The sequence below is a fragment of the Nesoenas mayeri genome (assembly GCF_963082525.1).
Source record: "Nesoenas mayeri genome assembly, chromosome: 16".
In the NCBI taxonomy this organism is placed as follows: Eukaryota; Metazoa; Chordata; class Aves; order Columbiformes; family Columbidae; genus Nesoenas; species Nesoenas mayeri.
This window is the reverse complement of record NC_137562.1, coordinates 7513495-7530273: the sequence shown is the minus strand read 5'-3', so window position 1 is coordinate 7530273 and position 16779 is coordinate 7513495. Positions and strand designations below refer to the sequence as shown.

At 43.0% G+C, this 16779-nt stretch overlaps 1 protein-coding gene across 1 annotated transcript in view; it reads right to left on the bottom strand.

Annotated features, from left to right (window-relative positions):
• Positions 1 to 7537, bottom strand: part of CDH4 (cadherin 4) — a gene marked incomplete at its 5' end in the record, with an annotated part of 425947 nt that extends 418410 nt beyond the window's left edge. Inside the window, 2 exons of the mRNA XM_080354410.1 lie at positions 5206 to 5317; positions 7478 to 7537. Coding sequence (XP_080210536.1) covers positions 5206 to 5317; positions 7478 to 7537 — 172 coding nt within the window. The remainder of the gene's footprint in view (positions 1 to 5205; positions 5318 to 7477) is intronic.
• Positions 7538 to 16779: the final 9242 nt, after the last annotated feature.

The following is a 16779-nucleotide window of genomic DNA, read 5'->3' as shown; positions in this document are numbered from 1 at the left end:
TAGGGAAAGAGTTCTGGGTTCCCGGTGGACTTCCGCCTACTTTCAGATTTTATTAGAGAACTGTGAAGCTAATTATGTGTACGATAACTTCAGTAACTGCTTTTCATGCAGAATCACAGACCAGAAAATAATGAAAGCGCAAATGGAAAAGTCTCCCTGTCTCCTGAACCCAGGGCAGCTCAGCGCTGGGTGTTTCAGCAGCTGCAGCTCTGCTCCCATCCTGCTGCCAGGACCAAGCAAACCGCAGGAGATGCTCAAAAGCCCCACCAATGCAAATCCCAATTCCTCATTGTCTTTGCTTCTGAAAAAGATACCCATAGGACACCACAAAGGGCACCCTGCACAGGCAGCAGGAAGGAGCATCCTCCCCACCACGCTGCAGAGGGACCTGCTGGACCTGCACACGTCTGTAGGAATCAAGCTCCTACCAAAATTAACAGTGGCCAGGTACCTATGTATTTTATGGACTCTAGACCCAGGAAAAGCAGGAAGCCAGATGTATAGACAGGCAGAATGTCCCCATTAGCCAACTGACACATTGGGGTGGTACAGCGCTGCAGATACACACTCACTTGCTAGGCTGCTGTTTGTCACCCCAGGGACACGCTCCTTCCCTCCAGGCACTCAGCAAAGCCATTAGTGTTTTTCCTGAAAGATTTCTCTCATGTTTTCACAAGGGCCAAATTTCACGTATGCAGCAGTATTTTGGGGCTGTGCAATTATTTTCAAGTAGAGCTGTTAGTACATGTCACACTCCACATTCAATTTCCTGTATTATCCTGACCACAAGAATATGGTATATTTACCTCCAAAAGCAGGTGTAGTATATATCTCTACAGTTACCACTCCATGAATTAATAGTAACTACACTCAAATAGTTTGTAAACACTCAGGTTCTCACTCTTTTTTTAATGTTTGCTTCCATGATGATCTGGAGCATTAGGATTTTTTGGTCTATCTGTTCTATACTCTTCTAAACAGTATTTGTAGCCTTCTTAAGTTTTGCTGTTGGAGGTGATGACGGTTGAATAGAATGGACCTATTTGACCACGAACAAGAGCATTCTACCTCTAAAACACTTGAGATGGTCTCCATACTGAATTCTTACGAAAAACAGGTATTTCAGTAAAGTTTTTATGTATTTGTTTTTAATCAAAAATAGCACTAGTAAAAATCCTAGCATGGAAGCAATTACGTTTTAAGACATTTGCATGAAGCTTGGCTAGCTTTGGTTTCATACACTTGCTTAAAGCAGAACATGCTGGCACAGTTTACGCATCTTCCCGTATGAAAATAAACTGCTCTTCCACGTGCTTCTACCCAAACGTAGCTGCCTACACAAGTGAAGTTGTTCTCCTACATCAGTACAGGCACTATTTAGCATGGGCAGCAGAAACATGAATCACTGCAGATGACGAGATGCACAGAAAAACAAAAAAGGGGTTGCACATCTCAACTGCTTACGTTGTCTCCTGATCGTAGGGAAAGCTACGGGTTGTTCAGCTGTATTTCTGAGAGGTGACCTGCTAGAGCTGTGATGGTACTAGGCTAGAAAAATAACGCACTTAACACCGCGATGTCATTCCACCCACGACCAGTTGCCACAGGCTCACAGCATGCCAATAAAACTTGAATGTCTAACTTAGAAAAAGTCTTTTTTAATTACAAATCTTCAAAAAATCTTTTAAAAATGCAAAAGAGCATAAACCAACTATCAAGAGCATCACCCCCCTTAGACCATATTGCATATCACTTTTAGCATCCTACTTCTTATTTCTCTCTTTCCCCAAAAGTCCACTGGCCACCATCATTCCCAAACACGTGAGTTAATAACAAGGGATCAGATTCCTTGAGTCAGTCCTGAACTGTTTCCAGTGCAGTACAACATGTCATTGCTCCCCAGCCCTCAGAACCAGTGTTCTCACCATTTTAAGTTAACATTAATAATTAACAAAGAGAAAAAGATACCCATGCTGTAATCCTCCTCTGCCATACTGCAGCTTTGAGATTTTTTCCTTAGGCTAAAGAAGAAAATAGTTAACAATCCTATTTTAAACATTATCATGCATCGGTGATCAAGACTAAGTTTATTATCATGCAAACAAAGACCAAAAAAAATTTAACAGATTACACTCCACTAACTTTATTAAGGGATGCAGGGACGGCATTTCTGAGGGAGGCGCTGGCTCTGCAAATCAGTTCAGTCAATACCTCATCATCAGGCTACAATGTTGGCAGTGATGGGCAATGTGTGGTATTTGTGGCACTATTGGGGAAAACTATTTTAAGTCTAATTAACATGAAATTTTTAGAATGCAAATGCTTTTCATTTATACATAAACCAAAATGCCATGACATTTCTCCCATCCATTTATCATAAACAAGTTAATTACTGTGTAACAAATAGCTGCTGCTAGAATCTCTATGTTTTGAGAGCTGACTCAGGCAAATAAGATGAACCACAAAGTAGTAGTTAATAGCTTATGGCATACTTATAATAAAACAATGACTCTGTAAAAGCTCTTGTTGTCAAATTAAGGCTAAGCTATTTCCATTGGAATAAGTCAATTATAGGCAGTGATTATCTGTTTAACTTGATTCAAACCTAGAACACTATAAAGACACTCATTTTGACACATTGGTAACGCTGCAGACATTTGAGAGCTGGATGTTACAAAGCTTAAGAAAGAAATGTTTGGTTTATTGCCACATAGCTTATTCCTGAACCACGTAGCAACTAAAATGTCCAACGTCGGCTGAAGTTCACCCCTCTACTGATGTCCACAAACCTCCCGATTGCTGATGAACAACCCTTTGGGCAGGACAAGTTGTCCCAGGACTCCTCACATCTCCTTCTTAAGGACAAAGTCAGGATCACACAACACAAAAACTTTATGTTTGCCCACTGGAATCCCCCGAGAGCTATCTGAACCACATATACACCTTTTCCTCCCCTCAATTCCATGACAGCACTGACAGGTGAATCCCACCAACTTTCTTCAGGCAAGCAGTCCCATTTGGCCTGAAGATGAATTACTGAATGCTGATGAATAAGATGGTGGTAGCTGGCAGCAAAGCTTTGCGTGGTGAGATGGTGTGAAACGGTACATATGTCAATCTATCAAACATGATAATGTAAGCAATCTGAACCCATTTTTGGTCTGAACTACTGTACAATACTTCACCCAGATGGAAGGAAGAGATAAACATTTTGTGCTACAGACATATCAAGTGTTAGGAAGTAAAATTAAACCTAAACTGGAAAACTACCAATTTTACATGCTAGAGTATATATAAAGAACAACACAAGCATGAAGAAGAATTTTATGCAGCAGATTTTCTCCTCTATTATTGTACAAATTAATTACATAAATTTGTTTCCTATGATAAACAGCAGCATGTATTTGACTGTAGATTAAAAGGTGTAAAGATGATAGTTCACTTATTAGCAAACACAGCATTTGCACATTTTTCTTTCTCCTTCAGTTGATAAAATGCTTACAAATCATATAACTCATGACAGTGTTACCAGGACATGAATCTTATAAGTGCTGCACCCACACATAATGAAGTGAGGGCCAGTTCAGCCCTAAATCAGAGGCAGGTTTGCCATGACTAACGTAAAACTACAACTGGCCCCTAAAGGATAAAATTAAATAGAAATATATTTTAATTCAAATCAACTTGACAGCCTATCTAAATATAATTTCATATTTAAAAAATATCAGTTGCAACTGAAATGAAATGGCAGCCGCTGTGGTTTCTTAAAAGTCATTACCAGCTAACTCCTCTACACAGACTTTCTGCTCCATCCCTATTGTCCACCTACATAAACAGGCAGCACAATTTATCAAGCACTAAACTGCAAAAAAAAAAAAATACTCCTCAGAGCAAGTATATTAATGGCATGTTTGTCTAGTATTTGGAGGACATTGTTTATCAAACAATTTGCAAAGCTAAGTAGCATGAAATCTACTCAGTTCACAGATAGACGTGTAAAACTAAATATTTAAACAATTGGTACTTGGTCTCTTCATGTGGTGCTATATTGTTGGGTTTGTCTATGTCGAATCTCTGTTTGTTTATATTTCAAACTCAAAATAAAGTCTCCAATGTCTATTAATTGATGCCAGGCCAGTCAAGAGAATTCCTGAACAGCAAAACTAAGACAACTGGACTCAGAAATAAAACTGATTGCCAACTCACGTAGAGAAAAAACGTCCAGTCTTGGATTCTGCTGAAGCCAGAAAAAATACTGACAAATCTGCTTTTCTTTCGAGAAAAATCAAAGTAACAGAGCAGGTGTTTGCTCTGGAGGAAGACAGAAATCCCAGCTTTCTGGCAGAGACACACGCATGTGAGTAAATGTACTCAGAAGAAAGTAGCAAAGGGTTTATAAAGCCTTGAGCAGAGCATCAAGCCCTGATATGCTCCCAACTTCCACAATATTTCATGTATTTAGAACTGCTATAGCAGCCACCAATGGGCAGTGATTTAACTCAATGAGGGCTGCCAAGGGGGGTGGGTGGGTTTTGATCTTCAAAAATTCTCTTGGAGTAAAACAATGATTTCCTGCATCATGCAAATACAGAGTTTAATTATTTTTAACTTGAAAGGGAGACAGATCAATACACAGGATAATCTATTGTTATTTGGATTACGAAGATGTCTTAGAGTTTACAACCACAAAAGTGGTTATAATCCTGCAATTACTATAAAGCTAATTGGTAGTTTCTTTTTGCCTGTGTTTTCATGTTGTCAGTGGGGCAGTAATGAAAATGAATGCCACATTTGTGAACAGAATGTCTGTAGGCTTGTTTACCACATTTCCAACAACAACGTCTGCTTTATCATGCATTTCAAAGCAGAGATAATTTAAGGATCTTCGAATTTCATACATTAAGAATACTTTCTAAAATATCAAATGTAGAGTTCCTTCAGACGGGGTGGGAGTGGGAGACTTAAAAGTGAAGCGATGACCTCACATACTATAGGCAAACAATCCACCTGAAGCAGCCGGCACGCGTACTTTGAATGATTCATCTGTATTCAAAACTGTGCGCAGGTAAACCACTTAATGTTTCATCCTCCTACAAATATAATTCTGCAGACAATTTCACCATCAAACCCAGCATCTTTAAGCCTCCTTTCACCTCTTGAAAATACAGTTATTGCAGAACCTATTAAGCTTTTTATTGCACTTACCTTTGAGTAACTTCTGCCCTTCCATGATGTTTTGGGAGACAAACGCTGTGTAGTCTTCTTCTGAAAAGCCAGGCTTGCATGTGGGTCTCACTGTAAGATCCCCATTGTGTGCCTGCAAAAACAAAACAAGGAGAACACACACCATGACTTTTGTCATTTAGGAAAACGTTTTGCACCCAATGACTGGGTGTTTAGGCACAGGCAAACCTGAACAGTAAAGCAGCATGCAAGTAGAAACCGCTTGTGCTAAAGTGCCTATCTGTTGGAGTGGGTCCATACTGTAGCTGCAAAAATAAAACGGGCCAGAAAATAGTTGCCTGACTACAATAGAGAGCATTGTTTGTAGGAAGGCTGGGATACTGGGCACCGTCAGAAGAGGGGAGGGAACAAAGAGCAGCAATTCATCAAGGCGAGCTGTGCTCCCACCGGAGCCACGCAAAGGCCTGATGTTACAACATGCAAATCACTGAGTTTTGCTATTGAGAAACTGAGCAAGCCACAGGACTGGAAGAGTAGAAAACACACCCCAGCTCACAGCAGCCTCAAGAGCTCATAGCCAAAGTCTCCTTCCCCCCCACTTCACCCTGCAGCAGCATCCGAGGCTTCTGCACTTGCCCCAGCAGTAGGGGGGGGGGGGAGATGGAGGGGATGGCAGGGATGGAGGGGATGCCCAATCACACATCTAACAGTGTCAGTGAATAGCACAGCCCCATGCACAACGTGTCAGGATCCAGCGGGAAGCATCCACCTAAACACTCAGCTGCCCTGCTGCAACTCTGGACTGCGCAGTGAGGAACCAGCCCCTGCCACAGGGACAGGCTAGTCCGGTTGTGGCAGCCGAGGCTCCTTGGCATGGAGTACACACTCCCCAAAAAGGAGGGTCCCAGTCCCCAACTCAAACCAACTCCCCAAAAGCACATAAGCCAGTGATTAATGCCTTAACAAGTGCCGGGTGATTTATGCACAAACAAGTGCTGGTGGCAAGGGATTTCTAACACCGCTGGCAGGGCTAGTCAGAGCATCACTCAGCGATGCAGCCTGCGCCTCCCATGCCTCCAGTCCCAGCAGCGCAGGCTGAAGCCAGGGCACCTGGAGAGTCATTTCCCTGAGAAAGCACAACTCCGAGCGCGTACCTGCCTCCCCGGGGAGAGCGGCACAGCTCCCCCGGGCTTCCCCAAACACTCCTGGACACGGACAATGCTGCAGTACAGAGAGAAAGCGCAGGGAAGAGGAGACACGGTTCCTTTTGCATGAGCTTAGTAAGCAGAAATCAAGCCAAGGTACTCTGCTAAAAATCACGCTCGGGAGACAGATGCCAGCTACTGCATGGGAAGCGCAAGGAAGCAGCGGCTCTGTGGACTCTGACCGTTGCTGGCAAGATGTTGCCATTAGGAAACATTTCAAAGGGTCTGACTGAAGATAATAGGCTTTGAATGCGAAATCGCCCAATTACTGTAACGGCGCTCGCTAGATGAGGGCGCACCGGGGCTACTTCTGCACAGCCACGAGCCTCCAAGGGCTCGGACTCGGGACATCTTCACAGATTAAACTTGGCACAGGGGGATACAGGCAGAAAAATAAGCGGCTCTTGTTTCTGCAGCCAGTCCAACACGAAATACAGCAGCCGCTCGGCTCGCACGGTAACACTGCAGCCACGCGTTCAGGCATTTGTTGATGTCCTGCAGAAATCCCTTAATTTGAGGGGCGGGGAGGGCGAAACCTAAAAACCCCAAACTTTTCAGACGGTCAGCCCCCAACACGGTTCAGGCCCGCTCGCTGTGCTTGCGGGCTTGTAAAAATAAAAGTTAAAGGCACCGCCACGGCGCCGGCAAAGCAGGGACGGCTGGCGCGGAGCGGGCAGCGCCGGGCAGCGGAGGCTCCGCCGGGGCGCGCAGGGCTCCGCGGGCGCAGCGGAACCGCCGCGGGACGCGCCGCTACCCCCGAAGTTTATCTGGCAACGCGCATCACGGAGGGCAAGTTTTGCCGGCATCGCTGGGGAGCTGGATTGCAGCTAGATCGCGCTAAGAAATAATAATTAAAAGCAATCACGATGATTAAATTAAAAAAGGGGGGAAACCGGTGAAAGCGGCAGACAGCTGCGGGGGCGCCGCTCCGCTCCCACTCTCCCACCCCGGTCGTGCGGACCGCGAAGTTGCCGCGGCTGCCGTGCCCGCAGGCGGCGGTCGCGGCGGCGGAACCTCCGCGGTGCGCGGAGCCCCGCGGGTGCTGCCCGCCCGCCCGCCCGCCGCCCCCGGGGCACCCCACTTACCACCATCGCCGAGCCCCAGACGGAAAGGAGGAGCACCAGCAGCACCCGCCAGCCGGTCCTCATGGCCCCGGCGGCTCCGGCCCGCCCGGCGGGCGGTGGCTGGCGCTGGCCGCCCCGCTGCGCACTGCCGGGCCGGGGTCGCTGCCGCCCCGCTCCCGCAGCTCGCTCTGGGCTGCAGGTGAAGCACCCGCCGCGCGCCGCCGCCAGGCCCCGCCCCCCAGCCCCGCGGCGCGCGGGCACGCGCCGCCTTAAAGGGACAGGCACCGCCTTAAAGGGACAGGCACCGCCTCGCAGCGGGGAGCTGTGGGGGGGGTTCGGCGGCGACGGCGTCTACCCCAGCACCGTGCGGAGCGCCGCGGGGAGGGGGATCTGCCGTCGTGCAGGGCAGCCCGGGAGTTCGTCTGTGCAGAGAACAAACTTGCATGTCCAAAGATGAAAAATGAACATATTCAGGGAAAGAAATATAAACAAACCATATCCAGGGGAGGGTCGTGTCCGCTAAAAGTAGCATATCTGGGAAAAAATAGTATATCCAGCAAAAGGATGTACCCCATGGGGAAAAAAATAACATGTTCAGTTGAAAAACAAGCGTGTCCAGTGAGGAAAAACTGGTGTGTCCACAGGAAAAGCAAATACATCCAGGGGATGATGAGCACACCCGGTGAGGGAGGCATAGCCCAGGTGGCAAGGGAAAGGCTGTGCATCCACCGGGAAAATGAACATATCAGGGAGAAAAAAATCTAATATATCCAGAGATGAAAAACTATCATACTTGCAGAGAAAAAAAAAATGACACCAGAGGAAATGACATCCCTGCCATGATGGGGACGTGCTCCTTCGCCTGCAAAGGTTTCTGCTGAACATCACCCTATTTGGGTGGGAAAGTTCTGGTGGGGGTGATGGCAGAGGGGCTGGGGGTTTGAAGAGCTGGGGGTGATGTCCAGGTGGGCTCTGGGTCCATGAGCACCCCGGTTCACGTCCTGCGCTTGTCTTAGTCAAACCTTGGGCAGGAAGAGGGGAGGGTGCAGCAGGTGCATCCCCGAGAAGAGAAAAATTGGGGTGAAGAGCAGCTTTTGGATCAGGTAGGAAACTGGGTAGTGGCTGAAGTAGCTCCTCAGCCGTGTCCATGAGGCAGTCTGAGCCTGGACCTTCGTTTCTTAGAGGAAAATAGGCACGTCAGGCCTAGTCCATGTCCACATCAGCAGCAGATAATGCTAACTCCACTAAACTATTGGGTTTCTGGTGTAAAAATAAAGGCAGATCAAAACAGGTCCAGAAAGCGAAAGTCAGGTCAGTTTAGTTTCCACAGAAAACCGAAAATGGAAAGCAGCAGTTTCCAGTGCTAAGTATGGCTCCTGCTATTTTCCTCCAGCATGACCCTCGCGTCCAAATATGATCTTTTTCCTTTCTGAATGCAGCTCAACTCCAGAAATAGGAGTTCTCAGGCATGTGTATTTTGTGCATATAAATCCAACACTGATTTGCATAAATAGATGCATACTATCTGATGTACGTGCAAAACCAGACATTGCAGCTGAAAAATCTGGCCATTAAACTATTCTGTTAGATTCACACATTTCCAAAGGAATGAGGCACATAAATCCACTGACTGCATCTTTTGCTGTTGAGTAGATTTAATAGCATTGTGTTAACACCTAGAGATGTTGGCGAAGAACTGAGACCTCATTGTATTAAGCTCTGTAGACACAAATAATGAAAAGATTGTTCCTCCCCCACCAATTTACAGTCTTAGTGGATTATAGGGTTTATTTTGTTTTTAAACAAGTATTTCTGGTTTTGTTATATAACATTGAATAAATCCCATCATTGTATTGAATTTAGTGTATACCCTTTTTTATGGAGCACTTTCACAAAAGCTGAAATAATCAAGTTACACTGTGAAAGCAAAAGTAAATCCTTATATGTATATACAAAAGCTAAATTTGTTCCTTTTATTTTTGTCCTACATTCCAAAGTTTAGAGTAGATTGTTCCAGGTTGAAGGGCAGCTGCGGTTGTTGCTATTTAAATAAAACTACAAGTACTCTAGAAACTTCTTGGGGATACTTTGGATTTGTGCAACTGCAGCGTGGATATTTCCTTTTGAATACCTATGGCCAGTTATTTTGACTCTTGTTGCTCTACAGCTGTTGCTATGCATGTGCTCGCTCTGTTTGATAACTTTGTTAATATGACAAGTTCTACAAGCATTGTCAAAATAAGTCTGACACCACAACAGATTGTGAAGAAAAGGCAGAGCAGTAGTGAAAAAAAACCCAGAATTCTTCAACATGTTTACAGTTGATTTCTAATCTGATGGCAAATTGATTTTTTTCCCAAACCAGTTTGCCATCCCTTGTTTCTAAGCCATGCTAACTGACTCTGCACTTGGGCAACGAGTCTGCAAACGGAGTCAGTGTTGCTTTCCAGTTCTGTTTCTAATAACTCTGGCCTATGTGAGGCACAAGGTTCCTTCCCAACGGGAGGTGTTTCCAGAGGGAAATTCGGTGGTCAGACCATGGCAATCACTGGTTTACCTCTGTGGTTGTTTTCACTCTACCATTTTCCTCCAACTCTTGCAACTTAAATTAATTTTGGAAGGAATTTTGCTAACTGATTAGCTACTATTTCAACTACCTCCTTGTTTAGAAGCACTTCACATGAAGTGCTTATAAAATATCTTCCTTCAGATCCTTAAGGAAAATTAAAATATGCCATTTACATTTTTGTACCCATTGAATTTTTAGCAAATTATTGCATTTAAGCATACAGGTCTGAGCTGGGCCTGAACATATGTTATTTGGGAGGGTTAGCTTCAGACTCCTGCTTCTCTTGGAGTCTGCTGGGAGACTTGTTATGAATCGGTATTCTTGCAGAAAAAGGAAATAGGAAGCTCTACCATCTAACATATGAAAGCTACAAGATGCGGATTTGGCTGGATGAAGACGTTTAAGAGCATACACATGCACAGTAAATCAACTTGCTAAACACCTCAAGAGCAAAACTGCTGATCCTAAGAGCCAACTGGCTGTACTGCACGAGGCTCAAGAGAATAAAAGGCTCATAGATGAGCCATCTACAGAACTGACTGTGCCAAGATAATGAGGAGCGCAGAGCGCACGAGGGATTCTGCTCTCCTTGGTGCACACGTGCAATTCCTATTGACAGCAGTGGGAGTTGCACGTACATATCAAGGGGACAATAGAACTGTTCGTGGTGGAGATGAGCATCAGATGTGAGCTGCGTTACCACGGAGAGAAAACGAGAGAGAGGGAGGTGTGATCACTGAGGGACAGTACGACATAAAATAAAATTGTCAAGCAGCCATCAAATATGTGAAAGCATGGGAATAACAAATTAAATGGACAGGAGGTGAGAAAACAAAGTCTCGGGAGACTTTTGCCTTCCTAGTTTAGGGCTGATATGTGAATTCCTTATTTGGGAAATATTCCCGCTGGCTTAACCTGTTTAATTCTCTGATAAGTAAATGTTTCACTGAACTCAAGTAAACAGTTACGGCCTAGATGCCAAGGATAAGAAGTGGATTTATTAAAAAAATCTGACAAACAAGGAGAAGTCAAATTAATAGAGCATGCAGACCACGCTTAGGTTTCTTCTGTATGATCTGATGAATTTTGTTTCTTCTAGGAGACAGCTAGCTGACCGGTGATTTAGAAGGTCGTTATCACTAATTTGGGTTTGTGTCAAAAGTAGTAACAAAAAAGAGAATATGCACAGAACCAGGGAGATAATGATGATTCTGCATTGATAGATAATGGTAAATTATGAGTTTGTGTCAGCAGTTCGAAACTGAAGTGAATGAGAAATGCCTTCAGATTTAATCCACATTTGGCATCTTTTTAGGATGTGTAGGGAAAGTGGGACAAGATGAAACTGAACAGGAAAGTGAAAGGTAAATCAAAGTTGTGGAGAAATTAACGATCAGGAAAATACTTAAGTGTCTACTAGATCTAGACAGAAACCAACAGAGGAAACAGAGATGCTCCTGAGTAGGAAGACCACAACCACAAAGGGAAAATAACTAACAGTAAAAGCCAGACTTTGGTACATTTATGTAATTCTTTAAAGCAACAGCAAGTCACTGGAACTACACAAGTGGTTGGGCACAGCTCGAAATTCTGGATTACTTATGATCTGGCTCTGGTACAAAATCTAAAGACAAAATGATGAATCACAGAAGAGAAAGTGACTCGAAGAAAGAATCCACAGGAAAAAGCAGCACCGAACAGGAAGGGAATATGCATTAATCTCAGCTGATTCTGTACCAATCTGTGTGTGCTGGGATGGTGAGAAAGATACAACTGCCCTCCCGGCTAAACAGATCTTTGGAAGTCACATTTTCAGTCCTTCTAGACACGCTGCAATGCCAAGGAATTTGAACTTTCTCTCTTTTCCACTATCTGCCCATCAGTACACTGTGGCTCCTATCGATTCTCCTGAGTTGGTAATGTGAATGGCAATGAGGAAAATACACCTTCAGAAGCCCTATACAAAACCTTCCTGCTCAGTTAATTACACCGACCAAGGGAGGCCAACTTCAGTGTAGTCTGACCTCTAATTATGAGACAGGCTATGGTCTCCTCATTGAATTATGCCAGCATTAATGGCAGCATGCCAGCAATGGCTATATTAAAATCAATTTTTAAATCCCAATTCTATGTCTCTTTCACCTAAGGTGAGGTAACACACCTTATACTAATGTAAGTGTTATTAAAAGATTGTAAAACAAAATTGACCTATGCAAAACAGTAAAATTTCTACTTTTTTTTTTTTTAAATTCATGTATTGTATTCTTGCAAAAAAAAGGGAAAAAAGGTAAAGTTAGACTGAGAGCTTTAAGAAGTCTGTATCATTACAGTGAGCTGCAGTTTAAAGCAGTAGTATTAAAAAAAAACAAAAAAGAAAAAAAAGGCAGAATTAGGTTTGTTCTCAGAAGATACAGTGAGTGCCTATTTATGTCAATATGTCCCTAGTAACAGCTTCAGAAAAGTGACCTCTCTGGTTCAGGGACAAACCTGAGTGCCAAGCAGAATGGACTGCAGGAGATCACAGACACAGCAGGCGATCAGCTCCCCCGGCTGCTCCGCAGAGCAGTGCTTGGTATTCAGGGAAACAATGAAACCCCACCAGATTTAGTCTAAAAAAAATATAAAAAATTGAAAAAAATTAATGTCCATTGTGCCATCACCTCAAACAGTGACCTAAAGCAGCCATCACCCGAATAGTTGCATTCACCATGGGCTTTACACTGTGACAGTAACCTGAGAACAACCTTCTCGCAATAAGATGCACCAAGTGATCTCCTTCCACCCTGTCCATGCTCTGTTCGACCCCCCTGTCCCGGGGACCTCCTGTTCCCCAGCTCTGCTCACACTGACGCACTCAGGGAAGGATCTAACTTAAGAAGCCTTGCAGTTCTGTAATTTTCCCTCGTCACACACCAGAAAACTCCAAATAACTATCGACACAATTAAACTTTTTATCTCTAGTTTCTTATGGAACTGCTGAAGAAAAATGAGGATTTTTCAGACTTGCAGCTTTTCCTGGTTTTATTGTTTATAGCAGCAATTCTCCTCATCACTTCACCATTGTTTTCTTTCTCCTCCCCTTTGCTGGACATGCCTCTATCTACACTGAAATTTTCACATTAATATAACTTATTCCAGTCTGGATATCACAATAAGTTACACTAGTACAAGCAGCAATATTAATAAATAAACACCCTTCTATCTAGCAAAAACATGAGGTCCAGATCAGGCTTTCTTATATTATTGACAATACATGCTTTTCTTCTTTATCAGGAAAAAAACCCAAACGTGTTTTCTTCTGGACAGATTGCTAAAGTATAGATAGAAGTTATATACTGAGCTCTGTCTCTCTGTCTTTTGTGGCACTCAGCTTGTTTGTATGCCTCCCAAATATTTTTCCTCATGAATATATCCAACAGTTTTAGCACCACAGCAGACACTCTAAATGGTGTGTGTGTGCATGCTAAATGCTGAGGCAGAACTCCTCAGAGAAAAGCCCAGTTACCTTTTTAATATGAAGTCATCTTCTGGAGCCGTTAGCATTTTTGGTCAAAGACAAAGCAATCTACGAGAGAGAACTTCAGCAGCTGATGGTACAAGTGAAAAGAGAAGAAAACTTTGAGAGAGGGGCGAGAGAGGAAGAGATGCGCTCTTCTAAGAGATTACTTTATGACTAAATACCACACACACAAAGAAATTCAGCATATTTCCAATTTAAAAGGTAGTGAGAAATTACAGTGTTTGTCTCCGTACAACTTCAGTCAAGTTAAAGATGTATATAAAATTTATTTGAATATCTGAATCACTGATTTAGCTATAGATGTGCAGAATAATAAGATGTGGAGGAGTTATACTAACAACATTACATGTCTAAGTGAATAAAGCCTAGAGATAAAAGAAAAGGAACTATTTAGGAATATCACATGCATGGCCAGCTGAATAATATGGACTGATTGTAAGCCAAGGTTAATAAACACAAAGTCCTCCACATGCACATAAAAGGAAGAGAAAGAGTAGAGCCACAGGGGTTAAAATTTTGGTAACTCCCTTTGGTAGTTATCACCTGACTACTGTTTAACTGACATATGCCAGTTTTTTATGTCCGTGGCATTCTTGCATGAGCCCAAAGTGTTCTCTATACAGAATAACTGCTGCCTTTTGCCAGTGTCTAGAAATATCTGAACTCTAAAGATTAATTTTTCAAGTTCATGCATTCATCTAATGAGATTATCTGTGGTTATCCAATTAATGCTGGTCGATCGATGCTGTGGTCTCACATTGCCTGATCCGTTCCTAACTGCACACAGGCTTCCGAGTCAGACCCTGTGTCTAGGGCACGCGTATGGGCACTAAAACTGTTGGTTCATCCAAGACTGGGCAATCCCCAGCTAAAAAGTAACTCTGACAGACAGTGGATAAGTGTGTGTTTTCGATCTCTTTGAGAGAGAAATACTATGGGGGATATTCCTGCACCATCCTCCGTTATGAACTACAGGGAGGCTTGTGATTTAATAAAGCTCATTGTAAGTGACATTACTTCAGTGATGCTGGTTGTGCTAATCCATCAATAGAAAATGGCAAGATCGTGTAACAGGTTTTATTGTAGCCTAGGAAGAAGCACAGGATTTAGATGGGACCTTTTTATTATAAGAGTTCAAGAAAAAATACAAATTATATCTGGGCCCAGTTATGGGCTGAATTGCGTGACCTGTACTTCACCTATCCAGATATTTCAACAGAATGGTCATTTACACAGCTGATCCTGAAGTATTTTATGAGAGATAAATCTAATCGCCTTTCTGTGAAAACCTCAGCAGGATGCGGACGCTATAATCCATATGCAAGCTACCACATTGTATTGTACACTGTCAGACAACTCAATTATTTTCTTCCAGATCTAACATAAGCTTCTGTTTAGTAAACACGATGAGAGTCAAACTTTTACATATATATATATAAAGTGCTTAATTTGCATGCAAAATTGCCGTAAGTATGTATGCAAATAGGAAAACTCATGCACAGATGACTAATTAAGTGCATTTATGTGAGAAATTACCCAATGCACGCATGGAATCTCAGTAATTGTACACACAACTCAGATGTGCGATTGCATATGCATTTTGGACACATAACTGATTGAAAAAATTGTTTCTCAGTACTGTGTTGGAATAACTGATGCGTAGCGCAGGATCAGGAATACGATGGCTGATAGGGCTTTCGGAAGAAACTGCAAAAGCTTGTGATGAGCTTTACAGGAGAATAGGATTTACCATCTCTTCCATTACTGTTTTCCAATTCACTTATAACCATAATGTGCAAATCTATGGCTTGAAAAGATACATTTCTCTAAGTACTGTACAGAAACACTTGGCAAAATAAAATTAGTGTGATGGCACGTGAGATAGTGTCATTAAACTTTGAAGTGTCATTTAAACCTGAAGTTTGTAGCCTGTTGTTGCCTGCCCAGTATGTGTTTTGGGAAAAGATGGCAAATTTTGCTTCAAGTGTCATGATCAAGTGCCCTTTCTTCTCATCCAAGCAGTGTTTGCATTATGACAGCACAATATCCCTGTGAGTTTTGGTGAAAAATGTGTATCTATCTGTGTTAATTTTCCAGGCGTTGATATTATTATAAGGTCCTTTACCTAAACACTGATTAGTTTTCTTTATGTCCCCAAAGTGAGAAAGTTCATGCTAACATTGTTGAAATTCAATACAGTTACCATATTATTTCAATGTGATGCGATAAACATCCCTGACATCAATATCCTGCAAAGAAAAATGCCTGTCCGTATTGTTTTGATAGTGGCTGCTGAAGGCAGGGCTATATCCTCAGCCTGCTGTGGGATGTTTTCTTGTTTTCTGCTCTGTTCATCATGTTTAGAACCACATATAATAGCAATTTTTTATTTACGCATGACAGACAACTGGATGTCAGATGTTTCAGTCAGCTACTCTCACCCGTCAAAGGAGGGGGACACACAAGGGGAGCAGGAGGTAAGGGACAGGGATGGGATGTGCCGCGGTGGGTCCGCTCAGAGCCCCAGTGCTGTTGGGCGGGACAGACAGACAGACAGCAGTGTTGTGAGGCTCCGGGCGGGAAAAGTTAGGGAGGAGGGAAAAGGGACGTTTGGAGTTGGTTTGACTCAGAACAAAGTTCCTCAGATTTCAGAAAGGAGTATCTGAAGGAGACTTTCTGCCACTAAGTGGTGCTACATACAGCGCAGCATCTTTGTGGTGCCACGAATTACAAGGAGGAATAAACCAGAACACTGTCAAGCTGATTAGACTGATGTAGACACTTAACAAGTGTCCATTGGGCTGGTTTAATCCTTCCATGGCACTGGATAAACCAGGAGGAAGAACAGGCCAATCCAAATGATTAAAGAAATCCAAAGATTGAGCTCTAGCATACAGCATCTGAAGTGGAGGATTACAGAAAGCAGTTCTAATTTTTGTAAAAGCTTTGTCTGGCTTATTTTGTTCCTTTTTAATGATTAGTATTGTTTTCTCCAAGTTTCTGGGTGTCAGAAACTGAAATACATATCAAATAACACTGAAGAAAAAAACCCTTGGTTTTAATTAGTACTTGCAATGTTCCAGAACTAATAATCTTTTTAAAACAGATCCCCTATTTTATATCAACTGACAAAAAAAGTAGAACATGTTCTTTCTGGAGTATATATCTACATGGAGATTTACTCCCTCCCACCCTCCAAAAAAGATGCAATTTAAAAATAGGATGTAAATTTGGAAG